General features: G+C 45.9%; 1 protein-coding gene across 11 annotated transcripts in view; it reads left to right on the top strand.

The window, feature by feature from the left end:
- The first annotated feature begins 542 nt into the window (after window positions 1-542).
- The window catches only part of LOC134013596 (ankyrin repeat and KH domain-containing protein 1-like), a 40796-nt gene continuing 22005 nt past the window's right edge, over window positions 543-19333 (top strand). For 5 of the 11 annotated variants that reach the window (XM_062453127.1, XM_062453121.1, XM_062453120.1 and 2 more), the window contains exons 1-9: window positions 543-1027; window positions 5101-5254; window positions 6936-7092; window positions 10002-10164; window positions 10330-10477; window positions 16044-16277; window positions 16464-16558; window positions 18428-18665; window positions 19030-19221. In XM_062453127.1, the coding sequence (XP_062309111.1) occupies window positions 752-1027; window positions 5101-5254; window positions 6936-7092; window positions 10002-10164; window positions 10330-10477; window positions 16044-16277; window positions 16464-16558; window positions 18428-18665; window positions 19030-19221 (1657 nt within the window). In that variant the 5' untranslated portion in view covers window positions 543-751. The remainder of the gene's footprint in view (window positions 1028-5100; window positions 5255-6935; window positions 7093-10001; window positions 10165-10329; window positions 10478-16043; window positions 16278-16463; window positions 16559-18427; window positions 18666-19029; window positions 19222-19333) is intronic. The other 6 variants (XM_062453129.1, XM_062453124.1, XM_062453123.1 and 3 more) reach the window with 4 other exon arrangements.

Raw genomic sequence — 19333 nt, 5'->3', positions numbered from 1 at the left:
TATTCCTAAGAACTAAACAATCTAAGCAACAATCTAAACTTGAAGATTCCCCATCTATTTCAATGAAGCGTTCCTCTAAGCACAAGTTGATCATGCCATGTTCTTTCATTACAGCCATACGTTCTTTTGTATGTCAACCACTTTAGTTGTACAGTTTTATTTGTCACATCATGGCCTTGGGGATCTTTTAAATTGCTATTACCACATTGCTTGAAAACTTACCAACTAATCTTGGCTCATAATCATAGTGCCGGCATAGAGATATTGTGTGTAAGGTTGTTTGCAAACACCAACCCCTAACTTCTATTGATCTACTACCTAATTCTACATAACATTTTTATTGGTAAATACAGGCGTTATCTTAGGGGTGGGACTTCACTTCATGACAGGCAGGCAAGGGCCCAATCATCAACTCGCCAAGCATTAATCGCCAAGCCCTCTCGTAAACCTATCTTGACGTCGCTTGCCTTGGCTTGACACGCATTCATTCAGGCCAACCGTTTTTCACTGTTCGGATGCTCTGTCCAATAGCGTGTATAGAAACCAAATAGAGGTGGGTAAACGGAGAACTGGGACGAAGTAAGTTAGGTTGTTAGAAAGTTAATGGCTTGGGGGAAAGAGAAGCTCTTCTCGCTTCAGGAGAGTTACAGGATTTTTCTGAAGTGTAAATATAATATCTAAATACAGTCCAACCTCAAAGAAAGTTAACGACAACATTGCGACTATTGGTACACAATTTAGACAGTGAAGTATGCAGGATGCAGTAGCCGGGACAGCAATGCTGACGGACGGTTTCGAGGACGAGATTGACTCGGTGACTCCGCGTTCCCCTGCCGTAGGAATGGGGGTCGGGGCCACATCAGGAGCCGGACTCGGGGGCCTAGGTATCGGCGTCGGTGGAAAGAAAGTCCGCTTGTTCGGCGAGGCTGGTGGACCCGTAGCAGACAGACTCGATTTTAAACTCGCTGCGGCCGCAGTACTTTCCTCCGGACATGGATCTGGTAGCGACGAAGACGAGGTATCTGAGGTGAGCCTTTCAGACAACTAGTACTAGTAGCTACGACTCGAGTACTACGAGACTAGCCCGTGTAGCTTCATGCTATCCTAGCTAACCACTGCCAACGAGAGGGCTAGCTAGTTCAGCTAACAGTTAATAGCTAATGTTAATATTGCCTAAGATCGTCTCCTTCGACGATAACACGAACTGTTCAAAACATAATGTTATCAGAATAATAAGTAATTATCCGATCTTAAACATTTCCCGTATAGCTGGTAGGCACACCTGGGGCTTAAGTAAGGGGTTTATTACGCAATTTGGCTTAAGAACAACAGTATTTTGCAAGCTAGCCAAGTTAGCTTGCTATGCTAGCTCTGTCGGAGGCTTCTATCCCAGGCCTAGCCAGCTAATGTTAGCAATTTAGTAAGCTAGCTAGCCTAGCTAGACTGGCAAGTGCACGTCGCAGTTCACCTACTGATATTTAGTTAGCAAGGGAAGCCACAAGTTTCAGCCAGTGCATGGCATAGCCGTGATTATCTTAAATATAGATGGATAACGTGGAAAGCAAATGCAATTTATCAAGAAAATACTTAAAATGGTAAGGTGGTTATCAAATTAGTTAATGTGCACACTTGGTATGTCAGCGTACTCATTAGTGCCCACGTCCTCATTAAAACGGCAGTCAGTCCAGTTTGTCAATTCAGCTTCAGCTGTCATTACAGACTCGTCCAGATTACACGGCTAAGTAGCCAGAAAGCCATCGATGGACTTCACACGCAGTTCATGTAACCAACGGCCAGTAACCCAGAAGCATTCAAGAGTTCTTTGAGAAAATGCGTTGTGTTAAAAATCTAGTTTTTATCAAATGTAGGCACAGCAGCGATGTTCTGCTTGTTTATGTTGGAGAGACCTGGAGATGTTGACACTGAGAGACCAGCGTGTATGGGCTTCACACTGACCTGCCTTATTCAACCTTTCCTGACCAGACACCAGAGAACTTCCTAGACTGCAGTCTGCCTTCACACCTTCTGCTGCTGCTACACTACTGTGTGTTTGTGTGTGTGTGTATTGTGAGTGAATGTGTGCCTGAGTTGTGTTTGTAAATGTGTCTGTGTCTAAGGCTTCAGGTGCTCAGGAGACGGTTGCTGCTACTCAATAATAGAAGTGCTGGTGTGTTGGAAACACAGCGGCTTGTGGCTGTCTTCAGGTTCGACCTCATTGTTATTAATGTGGACTCTGACTCTGTTCAGCCTCCTAGCCAATCACAGGACACCATGTTGATGTTTTCCTCGGTTAAGTACAGTGGAGGGAAGTGTGCTATTGAGATTAGATGGCACAGGTGAGCACTGGAACAGCAGCATCACGCTAGGGTGACCACACAGCGCAAGGGTGTGGGAGGTGTGCCAATTTTTGGACAGGGTCTGCAGAGATCTTTAAACAACCATAGGTAATGAGTAAAGCTGGATGGAAAGGCTGTTTAGGTGTGGAATGCCATTGTTGTTCCATGTGCTCCTCAGGGAAAAGAGAGATGTTTTAAAAGGAGCTGCTCCAGAGGCATGGTCTAGTAGAGAACTAACTGGAATGTGACAGAACTGTCTCGTTTTAGGTAGTATCTGGTGTAGGGTCAAATCTATAACTTGAATGTACTCTCCCTCTCTCACGCACACCCACTCTCTCTCACACACACACACACACACACACCCATTGAGACACATGGATGAAGTAATGAGAGTCACTTGTTTTCACGTCTGCTGCGCCACACTTTCTGTTTCAATCCAGCTTCTGTGTCAAGTCTCCCTCTCCCAGCCTTAACCCCTGCCCTAGTCTCCCTCCCAGGCCCAGCCTCAGGCCCAGCCTCAGGCCCAGCCTCAGGCCCAGCCTCAGGCCCAGCCTCAGGCCCAGCCTCAGGCCCAGCCTCAGGCCCAGCCTCAGGCCCAGCCTCAGGCCCAGCCTCAGGCCCAGCCTCAGGCCCAGCCTCAGGCCCAGCCTCAGGCCCAGCCTCAGGCCCAGCCTCACCAGCCTCATTCAATCCCCAGCCCCACTTTCAGCCTCTGCCCCAGCTTCACTCCCAGCCTCCAGCCTGGTTTTCACCCTGCTGCATGCTCTCCAACAACGTTTCAATATGGTTTCAATTACACTCACCACCGCATTCGTTTCATTCTTTTTTTCTCTCCAAAGAGATTTTTGTGAAAGAAAAATGAACATGGGAGAATTGCTGTTGTTGACCACACCCTACGTCTTTCTCTCACTCTCTCCCTCACACTCTTTCTTCTCTCTCATTACTTCCCTCCTGTCGTTCCTGGGGTCAGTTCATGATGGGAATACTCGGAGGGGGGGTGGGGGGGGTAGTAGATCAGTAACATCATCCAGCTGGGGACCAAGACCCATCTGATCTTCTCTGCATTCAAGATCAACTCTTGTGTCGAGATGTGTCTGGCAGTCCTGTGTTTTTGTGCGTGAACAGATTGTGATACTTAAACTCAAGTCTACTCCCGTGGTCTCACACGCGCGCACACACACACATTGTTCCCGGCAAGGAGGCTGCTGTCGGTCTGCCGCTGACACAAGCCTCCCCATCCTGAGAAGCAGCAGGGTACCGCCCCCTTCGCTTTACCTAAAAGGCTCAAGACGCACTTGTTCCGGGAGTACAACGGTACTTAGGAATGGTTCGCTTGACCCGATGTTAGTTTCCTCAAGGATCACAATGACTCTTGCTTAGAGACTTGTTGCTCTTGTGGTTAGTGGTAACTGATTTAAATTTTTGTACTCGCTGTGATATATTGTTTTTATTATTGTTGCTTGTTTTTTTCTACAGGTACACTTGCACTTATAGCGGTTCATGTTGTTTAATTGTAACTTGTTTAACTACATGCTCTTATGGTTCTTCCCTTTGGCACTTACTTTGGTTGTTCACAATGTGTGCTTCATGTTTTGGCTACTCGCAATGTTTTTGTGGCTATCTTGTTGTTATTATCAGTGACCTATGCACTTTGTAAAGCTCTCTCTTGGAAGTCGCTTTGGATAAGTGTCTGCTAAATGAATAAATGTAAATGTTCCTTCAAGCACTTTAGGTGGTCTCGATTTAGCATCTTCTCAAAGGCAGGGTGGGCAGAGAGGTGAAGGGCTTTCCTCTTGGGAAGCCAGATCCAGTGCACTTAAAGTAAGCCTTTGTAATGTAAAAGCCCTGTCTACTTGTGGTGTGTGCTTGTCCATGTTTGGTGTCCCTGTCCAGCAGGAGTAATAGAGGGCTGGACTGCCCTTTCAGCAACAGGTGGATGCAGGTCAAGGTCACACTGGCAGAGGTGGAGAGAGGGGGATGAGATTGTTGGAGAGATAGAGTTTGATGGAGAGCTGGAGAAGGAAGGACAGGTGGAAACGGAGAGAGGGGAAGCGTTAAGTGAAAAGTGAGGGAGGAGGAAAGACACAGAGGGGAAAAGAGAGAAGGAACGAGAGAGCGAGCGGGTTGAGCTGAGCTGCTCATCTTGGTGCTTAGCGACTGCAAATCCACCCAGGCTCAGGCCCTAAGCACCACTCCGTCTCCTGGCAACCACCAGGGGGGTGGGGCAGGGGGCGTGGCACGGGAGCTGTTAGAACTTTGTGGTTGGTGCCCTGGTGGGACAATTATATCACCTTTGGCCTGCTAATGTGCTTGTAGATCCATTTCTCTGATTCGGTGAAGTAAGTTACTCGTCATAGTACTGTACTGTACTGTACGCCCTTGACTGCTGTAACTTTACTAGAGTTGGTATTTGGTGTAGAAACAAAACACAAGTGGTTTTTGTAACTTGCATTATGATGTTTGTTGAAGAAGTATGTGTTTTAATTTGGTACAAATATTAATCAAATGGCATGGTGAGTGCTCATTTCTGTAAGTAGTGACTGAGCCAACTGTTCTCGTCCACATTTCTGTTCCTTCTGTTTTGGGTCCTTACACATGTTGGCTTTCACTTATTACATTTGGTAGTCGGCAGTGCTCTTCTAAATACTAGCTAGCCTGGCACTAGCTGACCAGTTCCTGGTAAAGATAATACACAGGTTTTCAAAACATCACCTGACAGTTTTTTTTCGATTTCCTTCCTCCTGTTGTTCCTCCCATCCACCAGGTGGAGTCGTTCATCCTGGACCAGGACGACCTGGACAACCCCATGCTGAAGACAGCCTCTGAACTCCTGCTGTCCAGCGCCGCGGATGGAGCCGACCTCAGGACGGTGGATCCAGAAACACAGGCCCGCCTGGATGCCCTGCTGGAGGCCGCCGGTACTGAACGCACACACTCACATACACACACACACACGCGTGTTGCTAGCACTCCTGTCAGTCGAGGAAGGGAGTGTGTTTAGCCTAGCAGAGCCACAGTGTATAGACTTGGCTTGCATACAGAGTGAAATACCTTTTATATGGAAAGCTTGTGCTCAGAATAGACCCCCAAATCCCTGCTGGCCAGGGTTATTTTTACTGGCCCTACATCCTTTTGTGTTTTGGTGATGGAAGGTCACTTGCTTCCTGGTCTGTCTGTCAGTAGCCCACTGACCAGTAGATGATCAATAACAATCCCAGTTATAGTCAGGCCTGGTGACCAGTATAACAGTAGAACTCAGGGTTGGTGACCAGTTGAACGAAAAGACTCAGGGCTGGTGACCAGTATACCAGTCAGAATGATCAGAAGAGCATGGTTTATGCCTGTGTGATATGGTTCGTCTGCATGTTGTGGATGCTGGTTTGGTGTGGAACGGCATGGTGAGCTTATGAGTTAGCCAGCCTTGAAATGGCTAGTGTAACACAGCTAACCTGTTGCCTAGCTAAGGGTTAGCAGAGGCTAGGTTAGCACATAATTTTCTCAGTGATAAGTGTAATTTAGCCTCCATGCTCCTATCAGGCTAGCCCATATCAGTATAATGTATATGGGTGTGTTAGCTAGCCGCTAACACGCTAGCCCCGCCTAATCCACATGACACTGGTGGAAGCTAGCTTGCTAGGGCACCGGCAGGGAGATTAGTATCAACAATGGATTTCCATATAGGATCAGCAGCTCCCATCATGACTCAGCAGTGGCCTTTAGTACACCCTGTGTGTGTGTGTGTGTGTGTGTGTGTGTGTGTGTGTGTGTGTGTGTGTGTGTGTGTGTGTGTGTGTGTGTGTGTGTGTGTGTGTGTGTGTGTGTGTGTGTGTGTGTGTGTGTGTGTGTGTGTGTGTGTGTGTGTGTGTGTGTGTGTGTGTGTGTGTGTGGGAGACTACCCTGTCTCAGTGTTTACACTGTACGTCTGTAATATTGTCTGCGTGTGCTTTTGTTTAGACTACTTCTGAGCTAAGAGTGTCACACACTGGCTAATCCTGCCGACTGTTTCCCTAGTTCACCCGCCTCTGTCATGGTCGGAATGATGAAAACAGTCAGTTAACTCTGTTTCGTCAGAGAACTCTCCTCCGATATCTATGTCCACGTTGGGTTTAGTGTTCAGACTGAGGTCAGGACTGGAAGGGGAAGTGGTGTAGTGTGATCATGGCTAATCTATGCTTGCGTGTGTGTTTTCTGTGTGTTTACTGCATGTGTTTACTGTGTGTGTTTTGCGTGTGTGTTTACTGTATGTGTTTCTTCTGGCCTGGTCCTAACTCTGGCACTATAATGTGCCGTGGTACCCGTCTGCCTGTCCGTCTGCCTGTCCGTCTGCCTGTCCGTCTGTCTGTCTGCCCGTCTGTCTGTCTGCCCACTTGTCTGTCTGCCCACTTGTCTGTCTGCCCACTTGTCTGTCTGCCCACTTGTCTGTCTGCTCACCTGTCTGTCTGCCCACCTGTCTGTCCACCTGTCTGTCTGCCCACCTGTCTGTCTGCCCACCTCTCTGTGGCTATCTGTCTGCTCTCCTGCCTGCCTGGCTGCTTGTTTTCCCACCTGTCTGTCTACCTGGCGACCCGTCTGTCTGTCTGTGTGTGTGTGGTGCTGAAGGGATAGGTAAACTGTCCACTGCCGATGGTAAAGCGTTCGCAGACCCTGAGGTCCTCCGCCGCCTCACCTCCTCTGTGAGCTGTGCCCTGGACGAGGCTGCCGCCGCACTCACACGCATGAGGGCCGAGAACACGCTCAACGCCAGCCAGGCCGACAAGTATGTTTCTCTGCTCGCACGCACACACACACACAATCACACACACACAAAGGCGATCTCTGTCACACACACACAGGTAATTTCACACACCACACACATCCACTCACACACAGGGTCTCACACAGACACACACACAGGGTCTCTCTCACACACACATTCAGATACTGATACAGTGTTGTGGGTTTGGTAGCTTATGTTGTTTGCCTTTTTCTGTCTTTTCCTTTCTCTGTCTCTCTCTCTGTCTCCCCCCACTTTCTCTCTCACTTTTTCTCTCAATTTCTCTGTCACTTTCTCTCTCTCTCCTTTCTCGTTCACTCACTTTCTCGTTCTCTCCCTCTCACTTTATCTCTCTCCACTTTCTCTCACTCTCCACTTTATCTCTCTCTCACTTTCTCTCTCTTCCACTTTCTCTCACTTTCTGTCTCACTTTCTCTCTCAATTTTCTCTAACTTTATCTCTCTCACTTTATCTCCACTTTCTCTCACTTTCTCTCTCAATTTTCTCTAACTTTCTGGTTCTCTCACTTTCTCGTTCTCTCTCTCTCCACTTTCTCTCTCTCTCTCTCTCCACTTTCTCTCTCTCTCTCTCTCACTTTCTCTCTCTCACTCACTTTCTCTCTCTTTCCACTCTCACTTTCTCTCACTTTCTCTCTCAATTTTCTCTAACTTTCTTGTTCTCTCACTTTCTCGTTCTCTCTCTCTCTCTCCACTTTCTCTCTCTCTCTCCACTTTCTCTCTCTCTCAAATAGAAGTTGTAACATCAGTAAACAAAGTATCTAAAATGGTGTTTATTCAACCAAAGCTTGTATGACAGGGAGGATGAGTGTGAGTCTGAGAGTATATCAGCTTCAGAACTTAGCTATCATTGGAAAAAATATATTACATCTTGTTGGTCTCCTCTGTCCTGTTAAAGACTTTTGGAATGCCTTTAATCCTTGTGCTGCCTTCGGGTCACATGACCCAAAGGTTCACAACGAACCATCGTTGTGTTTACCCAATTTTACCCAATACAAAAACAAATAAATAGCATTTTCTTTTAACCTTCACAATGTGGGGGGTCTGAGACAGCCCGACGGTTAAAAGAAAATTCCTCACTTTGTTTTTGTATGCGGTAAAGTTGTCGCAATACAGTGGCTCACAATGACTGATGGATCAGAATGACCCGAAGATAACACAAGTTAACATTTAGTGTGTGTGTGTGTGTGTGTGTGTGTGTGTGTGTGTGTGTGTGTGTGTGTGTGTGTGTGTGTGTGTGTGTGTGTGTGTGTGTGTGTGTGTGTGTGTGTGTGTGTGTGTGTGTGTGTGTGTGTGTGTGTGTGTGTGTGTGTGTGTGTGTGTGTGTGTTAATTTAGTGTATTTTCCTTAAGCGATAGTTGAACACGTTAACAATCGATAATTGATTAATAATTAATAAAATACAAAATGCAGGTCTTATGTGAAGCATTGATTCACAAAGCACAAACAATTTAAACGAACAGAATAATAAAACAAGGCTCTCTAAAAATGGCAGCTCTAGTCCTCTATCCTTATTCAACTAATGGATCCTTCAAACGGAACAATGTGAAAAGGGGCCCGCGCAATTAGCATATTTTTTGAAAAATTAGCCGCAAGTCACACCCCACCAGAATGGGAGCTTTGTGTTTATAAATCTGAGTATAAACCACACTGAAATATAGGCCGCACTTGATAAGGGAACAATGATACCAAGCAATGCACGAGTATAGGCAATCTTACAGCATGCCGTTGTGTAAAGGCCGATTTATACTACTCCGTTTTCACGGAGACGGACACAGGGAACGCCCTCCGAGCACCTCCTGATTTTCCTGACTATCCGTCCGCTAGTCCGTCATTTTATGGATACCCCTTGGCTGTGATTGGTCCGCAATTGGTTCCACACACAGACGTCATGTGGCAGGCGTCAAAAACGTTGCTCCACCTAATTTTCTGGCGGTGAATTGTTTTCAGCACCTACAGCCTTCAGAGTACTATAAATTCAACTAATCCGTCCGACTCCGTCCGTCTGTCTGTCCGTAACCGAGTTGGAGTAGTATAATTTGGCCTTAACACGCTTCGAAAAACGAAAATAAGTGCGTAATGTATGTTTGCTATTGCCTGGGAATTAACTAATTATTTACCTTTAGTTTGAGTGTAGTGTGAGTTCTAAATATTTCCGACGGCCCCCAAAGCGCAAGTTATTTTTCCGAAACGGTAGCTAGCTAGCTTTAGTTAGCTTCCGGGCTAAGTTAGCTAGCATAATACTTGTTGAATACTACTACCATGCTAGTGTTACTTGTAAAGGCCGATATATGCTTCTCCGTTTTCCAAAAAACGGACACATGGGAACGCCTTACGGGGAACGCCCTCTCCGAGCACTCGGAGAGCCCCGGAGAGCTCGACGTGCACCTCTTGAATTTTCTAACTATCCGTCGTAATTTCGGATAGTTACGGATACCCCCTTGGCTGTGATTGGTCAGTATTAAGAACCGCTTGCGTCAGGGGCGGGGGCGGGGTTGCCGTGATAAACAGGACAAACAGAATCCTTTGAACGCCATTGCTGTAAGTTTTTACACCAAAAAAACTTACACAACCTACGGAGAACCATAAACACAGTCTATCTGAAATATAAGCCGCATCACCACAAGAAAAATTTACAATCTGGGTATAACCCGCGGCTTTATTTCCGAAAAATACGGTACTGCTATTTCTACCCTAACAAGGCAGATAACAAGATTGTCCGTCTAATCGATTATTCAAGGCAATTGATTAAGTATTAATGATTAACATCCCTACTCTGTGTGTATTTGTGTGTGTGTTTGTGTACTGCAGGCAGGTGTGTTTGTGTACTGTAGCTGTGTCCACACTGTGTGGCTGTGGTGGTCTGTCCTGCTACAATGCCAGTAACTGTAGCAGTCTGGTTGTTTTCAGCCGGAGCCTGGCGGAGGCGTGCTCGGATGGCGACGTGAACGCCGTCAGGAAGCTGCTGGACGAAGGCCGCAGCGTCAACGAGCACACGGAGGAGGGAGAAAGTCTGCTCAGCCTGGCCTGCTCCGCTGGATACTACGAGCTAGCACAGGTAACACACACACTCACTCAATCACACACTCACACACACACTTTGAGCTAGCATAGGTAACACATACACACTATGAGATAGCACAGGTAACACATGCACACTATGAACAAGCACAGGTAGAACACAGACACACACAGCGGTTGAGGGCGTAGTGTTGTCCTGCAGGTGCTGCTGGCCATGCACGCTAACGTGGAGGACCGGGGCATCAAGGGTGACATCACGCCTCTGATGGCGGCTGCCAGCGGAGGCTACGTAGACATTGTCAAGTTGCTGCTGGTGCACGGAGCTGACGTCAACGCACAGTCCTCCACAGGTACTCAGACTCATATACACACAAAGTCCTCCACAGGTGCTCATACACTCACACACACACACACACAAAGTCCTCCACAGGTGCTCATACACTCACACACACAGTCCTCCACAGGTGCTCATACACTCACACACACACAGTCCTCCACAGGTGCGCATACTCACACACACACTCTTCACAGTCCTCCACAGGTAATCACACAGTCATATACACACACACACACAGTCCTCCACAGGTATGCACACTCGTGTACACACACAGTCCTCCACAGGTGCTCAAACACTCACACACGCACAGTCCTCCACAGGTACTCATATATACACACACATACCGGTTATTGAACCCATGTGAGGACCTTGACTCAGACCCCACGAAGTGAGGTCCACCCTATCTGGAGGAGCAGGGAGCCTGCAAAAATATATTTCAGCACTAGGTGGCTCCCACGAGGCCAGAAGTCACCTCAAAATCACGATGCACTCGTTAGAAAAAATATGTCCACAGACCCGTGTTAGTGGGGACCACCGGTTACCACTCGGTTACTCGGCAGATTTGAGATCACATGACTTTTTTTTATCCACCGGATCTCGATTTATGCCGCTCAAATACAGACTATGGCTTTTACTTTAGTTGTCGACAAACCAAATTTATATTAAACTGTTTAGTGTAAAAGCAGATTGTGGTGTATGAGTTTTAATTTACTTATTTTGATAATGTATTTGTACTACCGAACTATTACAGATGCGTTAGCAATTTTGGCATGAAATTATTTAGGTCACGTACGCGCACAAAGATTATTTCAACAATGCAGAATGCAAATGTATTTATCTACTTATATAATGAAGCAGATTAATACCGTAAAGTCACTCACAAAATCCAATACTGAGCACTTTTCTAAGGGCTAAAATGAATTATATGTTTGCCTATCAAATGCCACACAGACCTTTCTCAGTTCAGAGCCACCAACGCAACCTTGTTTCTGTTCATCATACAAAAAATCACAAAGAAATAATTTAATGTACGTTAATGTATCTGTTGATAACTGATAGCTAAAAAGATATTGAGTGATAGCTAAAAAGACATTGACTAATTACGACAGGCTCATTTCTTATGTTGGCAAACTTCTTTAATACCTCGCTGTTTAAGTCTTGTAGAGAGCTAAACAGCAAAAAAAAAAGGAGCCTCACATAAGCCCACATGTTTTTACATTATTTTGTAAACCTGGTTTATTCCAATGGGGATTTTTTTTGTCCACGCAATTTGCACAAACCATATTTATTAATCATGCTACTGACATTCAATAGCAATAGCGGTCACGCTAACGGGCAGCATGCGCTGGACGGTCCAGCGATAGAACTCGAGAAGATGGAGGGGAGTGGTTGAACACATCATATATTTGAGCATTGCTCTACCTGTCCTGAATAGAGTACTATTTTAGGTAAATAAAGTATGAATCAAATCAAAAGACTATAGGAGTGGTAGCCATATGCAAATAAGCAGAGGGGTTGATAATGCAAAAGAATTCATTATAATCAGAATCCAGTTTATTGCCAAGTATGTTTTCACATACAATTAATTCTCTTTGGTGATGTTGGTGCAGACAAAGTTATATAAAGATTGATAAATATTGCCAAGTACTAGGCATACATATGCATCCAGACCCCCCAGCACTACAGCCTGACTCTTGTTTGAAAATTCTAGGCATTGGAACACCCTAAACATCCCCGCAAACATTCTTGCTGGGAAACTCACCACCAGCTTCCACTAGGGGTGGAACGGTACATGTATTAGTACCGAACCGTACGGTACGGGCGTCACGGTTCGGTGCATGAAATTACACAGAGAATACACGGTATAAAAATAAATAAAACTTGCGTGCAAATTAATTAATGTAATGCGGAACTACTGTTAGATACTCGTGTTCTTTAGGGACATCTAATCTGTAGCTCTGATTAGCGCTGCCGTGAGTCAGAGATAGGCTAGCTAGCAGCACTAAGGACGATTATGGCGACCCACGAGAGATAGAGGACCCGCCGGCCTTTTTAAGATTGCAAGTTTGGGAAAACTTCGATTTCCCATTCAGTTACAGTAGTACAGGTGAGAGAGTGGTGGATATGACAAGCACTGTGTGTTGGCGTGGTTCAGCAGTTGTGTGCAGTGACGTGCAGTCTGGGTAGGCAAGGTAGGCACTGCCTACCCTGCCAAAATTCAAACGTAAATTTTTTTATTAAATCATTTTATTTAATAAACTTGTATTTTTACTATTTATTCTTGTGATTTATATATGCAATGTGTGTTATTCCAATTGTTTAGACGTTACGATGACGAATGTCGCAGTTACGCATAATCAAATACAAAAAAAATGGTAGAATAAGCAGTGCTTTTACTGTCCGTTCACTGCGGACGACAAGCGAAAAACTCACTTGCGCACTTCGATTCTGTATTCTTCAACATGTACAGTACCAGTCAAAAGTTTGGACACATTTTCCCATTCAAGTGCTTAGCCTCTTACTGACATCACCGCACGTCACTGGTGGTGGGGTATGTGAGTGGAAATATATCTAACATGCTAACGCATATAACGCATCTGGCGTTTGCTAAATGACAAAAAATATCCGACGCCATCACCCAGGTGTGCCAATCACTGGAACGAGACAAAAAAAAAAATATCTACTTCTCCCTACAGTGCTTTGTTGGCCCTTAATAGGGCCAACAAAATTACTGACACAATCGGAATTTACATGTCATCTTCAATGCGCCGTATTCACTCGTACAGGAACCTGGTTTGTTTTGCTTTTCCCTCTGTTGTACCAAACTCGTACCGAACCGTGATGTATGAACCGAACCGTGACTTCAGTGTACCGTTCCACCCCTAACTTCCACCTAGATGACCAAATTACCCTGTGGATAATGGACTTTACCAACTAGTCAGAGTGCTGGTCAACACCTTCTTTGACCTCCAACACAATTGACCCGTTTCCCCAAAGGGCTGTGTCCTCTCACCCCTGCAGTTCATTCTCTGCACTGTTGACAGCAGGTGCACACAAACAGTTCAGAGATCCCAAGGAATCTTAAGGCATGCCGTGTGCTCAGTCTTTCCTGGCTGTCCTTGTCATGTATATGTATAATATATATTAGGAAGGTTACTGTTTCAGTTGCCAAACTTTACCTTTATTAGAATTTTCTCAACTTGTCACATATGCCCAATGCTTGGATGAACAGGGGGACCACATTTAATGAACAAAACTTGATCAGTAGTCAACATATAAAACAGAACAATGAACCCCAATGCTCCCCATCCCCTTACTAACCATCTGTAGCCCTTAACCAAAAATGTTAGCCATAACTAACTGTAACTAACCACCCTCACCCTATAACTTTAACCATCACCAGACATCTCATCTATTGTCCTGCTTCATCACAAGCCATTTTTTTCTTCATGCTTTGAATGGAATTGTGAATGACATTTTTTACATCTTTCCAAGAACTTCTGTGGAGGGTAGGCTCCTTCTTGAGGCATGCCATGCACTCTGTCTTCCCTGTTACTCTTTGCAAAGTAATGTATTTCCCAAAGTGCTGAAAAACTGCATCCTTTTCTTCTGGTCTCCAGGGCATCTTTTGACCTTTCACAGCTCCTACAGAAGGGACAACAAAAATGAATACAAAGTCAATTCTTTACATGATTAATGGTGTGCTTAGCCCCTTTACAACTCTCACTATGGATGTCTCGAAATTGCCTTAAACTTACCGGGCTCTTCATTTGCGACAGTGCAAGAAGTTCTGGGTTGTTTCTTTGGTGGAACAGCACTCTTTGGATTCAGCTTACTCTCTGTGTCTGAAAAACATTCAAGCACACAATTATTATTTAACTATTTGATGGTGTGCTTAGCCCCTTTACACTAAGGATGTCTCGAAATTGCCTCAAAACCCACCACAATTTAAAGGACCCTAAGTATGCAGAGAGTAATATGGAATGCAGTGCATCAGGATATTTGCCAGATGAAAGCACTTCGGAGGACTCGTGCATCCCCCTTTGAAAAAGCTTGCCTGTGCCTCAAAGCAGCCAGCCAGCGCCTAAAAAGTCTGCCTGCGCGCTTGAAAGCAGCCAGCCTGCGCCGTAAAGCAGCCAGCCGCCGCCTCAAAGCATGCTGGTGTGGACCTCCATCAAAACAACAACTGATCACTCTGCTACTCCCTAACTGGCCACACAGGTTTGACCAGGAGAGCACAAGACCACAAGTAACTGACTATTAGGATCTTAGTTTGTTGCATGGGCTGATTCACTTAACTATAAAGTAATTAAAACAAAATAATAATATATCTTAAAGTGACCAAAACACATTTTCCATCAACAATCTTTAAAACAGTTTTCCTCCCTAAATTGGCCTCTCCCCTTTTGAGTCCTCTGACTTACACACACCACTGACCACCTGTCATAAACATCACTTGAACCAGCTATGCCACTCAGAACCTAGTGGGGGAGGGGTGAGTGAGATGTGCTGGAAGCCAAATAAAATGTATCAAACTGCCACTTACCAACCTCTCCCAAGGCCGTCTCAGGTTTTGGGATAAGACTTTGCGGAACATCAACTAACCTACCACCAAAATCAAACATTGACCCATGCCTACTTAAGAATTTTGTTTGTTTGTTTAGAATTGTATTTGGGCGCAAAATACAGTTGAGTTTTTTGTTTTTATGTACACACACACACACACACACACACACACACACACGAGACACATGTTATGTGTACTCAGGGACACATCTGTGGAATATGGAAAGATAAGGCACCAACTAAGCATAGATGGGCCAAACGTCTTGCGACGCTTGGAACGGCCGTGTTAGACTGCAGTTTCTGTCATCAAGATGACGGCCAAATGTGTCATCTTAACGCAAACCCTAAATTGCAGGTTTTGGGATAAGACTTTGCGGAACATCACATAACACAAAATCAAACATTGACCCATGCCTACTTGAGAATTTAGCCCGACTCCCTCACCACTCAGCCATCTGACTCCCTACATATTTGGGTGCAAAATACAGTTGAGTTTTTTTGTTTGTTTTATGTAACTTAAACATTACATTGGACTCATATTGTTATTCTATGCAGTCAGACATGAATTTGTTTGTTACATGTCTGGTTTGCTTACTGTGCAATTCAGTGTGGGAGTGATCCTCATCATGGCTCAAACTAAATTATTTATATACAGTCTATGCTCAAACCTTGCCGACTTTGCAAGGGTTAGCTAGCAAGCTAGCTATGACAAAAAAAAACTATACTGTGTTGGCGCATACCTCTTGTGAAATGTGGGACTTGAATTTTTAAAGGGGTCAAATAGATTACTGTAGCTTGTAATCTTAAGTCGCACACTGCTCGTGAAAAGAAATTCCGGTTCGCACATATGTAGTTTTAGGGGCAAATGCGAGTGAAATACTTGCACTTTAGAGCCCTGCATATATACACACAGTCCTCCACAGGTACGCACACTCGTATGCATGCATACATACACACACCTCATAATCCTTGACAGGTTCACACTCACATCTGTGTCCGTCCCGGTGCTCCAGGTAACACGGCCCTGACGTACGCTTGTGCGGGAGGCTTCCTGGACGTGGTGCGCGTCTTGCTGAAGGAGGGCGCCAATATCGAGGACCACAATGAGAACGGACACACGCCGCTGATGGAGGCGGCGAGCGCCGGCCACGTAGACGTGGCACGCGTGCTGCTCGAGTACGGAGCCGGCATCAACACGCACTCCAACGAGTTCAAGGAAAGTGCACTTACCCTGGCTTGCTACAAAGGTATGACCATGCTAGCTTTCATTTGACAGCAATTCATTTACATGACATTTCTTCCCATTTTGTAGAGAGAACCTTGTGATGGTTAGCTACCCCTGCTAGCATTGTCCCTCAAAGCCCTACTATCATTAGCATGGTAAACCTTGTTCCTTTTAGCATTAGCATGCTAAGCCCTGTTATTCTCCCCAGGGCACCTGGACATGGTGCGCTTCCTGCTGGAAGCCGGGGCCGACCAGGAACACAAGACAGACGAGATGCACACAGCGCTCATGGAGGCCTGTATGGTGAGTAAACTCACACTTAACCACTAGACACCTAGCCTGGTCCTAACCAGACTCTCGTACATTGCATTTGTACAGAGAGTCTGGCCTCGCTCCATTGACAAGCGTTGACTTCCTTGTAGGCGGGTACTATGTTGAAGTTTAAAACTATTGGATCTGCCCAGAGCCACTCTGGATCTGCCATAACCAATCGCTAGCGTTCGCCTTAGCCAACTCCTTCACCACGGAGCTAGCTGCCGTAGCTGGAAAATCAAACTTTTCCCGAACCCCGTGGGGAGGAGGGCCACAACATCATGACCACCAACAAAACTCAGCAAGGATTGTTCTTACTCCGGCTTTAACTTACAACGGCAGCGTTGCCACAACTGCAGAATAGCTTCGCCCGCATTTTTCTCCGCCGCCATTACTGAACTACAACTCAAACTAGTGCACGACATCAACGTCATCGTTCTCAGCCACTCCCTCTGTTCGCTGAAATTGCGACCTGTGCACCAGAGAATCAGTTACGGCAATCAGCATCATCAAAATAAACGCAAGAAAAAACAGACGACGAACAATGAAAAGAAACAGAATTTTTTTTCCTGAAAAGTAGGCATGCCTGTTTCCCCCCCCCCCCCCAACACTCTCCCCGGTCAATGCTCCGACAACAGCCCAGACATGGAGCTTCTTCAGCCACCAGTCTCCCCAGTCCCTGGTAAGATGCCAAGCCCTGGTCCTTCGTCGGAGATGGCATCCGACTTGGAGTTAGGGCCTACCGAGCCTGAGCTAGAGACTGAAATTAAAAAGGGAAAAACATACATTTCGTAAAGACTGGTTAGACCAGTTTCCCTGGTTAAGGTTTAATAAGAAAGAGAACGTAATGCACTGCATTTATTGTAAAGTATGTGGCCAGAGCATGGCAGGGAACAGTGCATTTGTAAGCGGATCAACAACGTTTTGAATCGAAACACTGAAAAAGCACAATATAAAAAAAAATAATCATGCTGAGATAAGTGTGTGACTAAAGTGGCCCCTCTGCGGGCTGCATTTCAGCGGCAGACAGCTGCTATCAGGTCCTCAGAACAATCAGAGATGATAATAAAATTCAACGTTGTCTATAACATCGCAAAAGAAGAGCTGCCATTCACAAAATTCGAAAATTCTTCTGATGAAGAAAAATGGATTAGATGGGAACACTACGTACAGCTATGATGTTGCATGTGCCCAATTTATTGGGGTAATAGCCCAATAAATGTTTTATTTTGCTTAAAATGTTTTAGTTTGGCAGCTCAGTGAAGCACTTAAAACATTGTTTAGTTTTTTGTGCTTCAAATATTTTTTTTTATTTACCTACAACTTATTCTTGTTTAAAATCATTTACATAATATATATGAATGTATATGGAGCGTGATAAAAAGGTGACCTTGAAATTGTGGCGTTAAAGGCGATGCGAGAAACAATTTGGGTGCACCTGAATTTTGTTCTGGTGCACCTAAATAAAACATTTTGCCGCACCAGTATAACCAAGGCAAAAAGTTAGTCTGGAGCCCTGATCCTATAACAGTCCATGACCGATGACTTAATAAGTTTATGGCTGCCTATAATTTTTTTTAATCTCTTGTAACAGCTTATAACAGAACCAGTTCTTAACAGTATATAGTGGCTCCTAAGAGCATATTATAACAGTTCATGACCGATAACGCATAATACGTTTTATAGCTGTCTGTAATGGGTTGAGTGATTGCAGCAGCTTATAACCCTAACCCTATAGCATAACCGTTTCTAACGGCTAATACAAGCTTTTAAGGGTTCAAGAAAGAAGACAGATAATAACCCTTAACAGTTTATTACAACTATTAGCGTTGCCAGCTGGTAACCCTTGTCCCCCTGCAGGACGGCCATGTGGAGGTGGCACGGCTGCTCCTGGACAGTGGGGCGCAGGTCAACATGCCGGCTGACTCCTTCGAGTCACCGCTGACCCTGGCGGCGTGCGGGGGCCACGTGGAACTGGCGGCGCTGCTGATCGAGCGCGGCGCCAACCTGGAGGAGGTGAACGACGAAGGCTACACACCCCTCATGGAAGCCGCCAGGGAGGGACACGAGGAGATGGTAGCCCTGCTGCTGGCACAAGGTAGCGCCGGTCCACATCCTGTCTCTCGGCTCTTTTCCTTTACCACTTCCTGTCTCTCTTCTCCCTCTTCCTGTCCTGTTGTTCTTCCAGGTTTTTTTTCATTTACCCTTCTCCCACTTGCTGTCTGTCTTCCTGTCACTGTATTTATTTACTGGAACTGGGTTGGTCCTATGAACAGCAGTACGTTTTGTAAACACTTTAGATGTGTAAGTTAATTTCTTGTGACCACTGTTACCTTGTCGCTTTCCCCTCTCCTTTTCTCTTCCCCTGCGTCTGTCCCCTCCTTCCCCCCCCCCTTCCTGCTCTTCCTTCTGCTCCTCCTCCTGTCGTCTCCTCCTTCTCTGACCTCCTTCTCCTCCCCCAGGAGCGAATATCAATGCCCAGACAGAGGAGACTCAGGAGACGGCTCTGACGCTGGCGTGCTGCGGGGGCTTCCTGGAGGTGGCTGACTTCCTGATCAAGGCGGGGGCGGACATCGAGCTGGGCTGTTCCACGCCGCTCATGGAGGCAGCCCAGGAGGGCCACCTGGAGCTGGTCAAGTACCTACTGGCTGCAGGTGAGGAGGAGGGGGGGGTTGTGAGAAGGAGGGAGAGCGGCGGAGGAGCAAGAGAGGGCAGGAGGGAGTAAATGTAGTATTAGTAGCAGGAGGAGGGGCAGGTACCTGCTAC

This window comes from Osmerus eperlanus, chromosome 27 (assembly GCF_963692335.1).
Source record: "Osmerus eperlanus chromosome 27, fOsmEpe2.1, whole genome shotgun sequence".
Lineage (NCBI taxonomy): Eukaryota > Metazoa > Chordata > Actinopteri > Osmeriformes > Osmeridae > Osmerus > Osmerus eperlanus.
The sequence above is the reverse complement of the archived record's forward strand: the minus strand, read 5'-3'. Positions and strand labels throughout refer to the sequence as shown.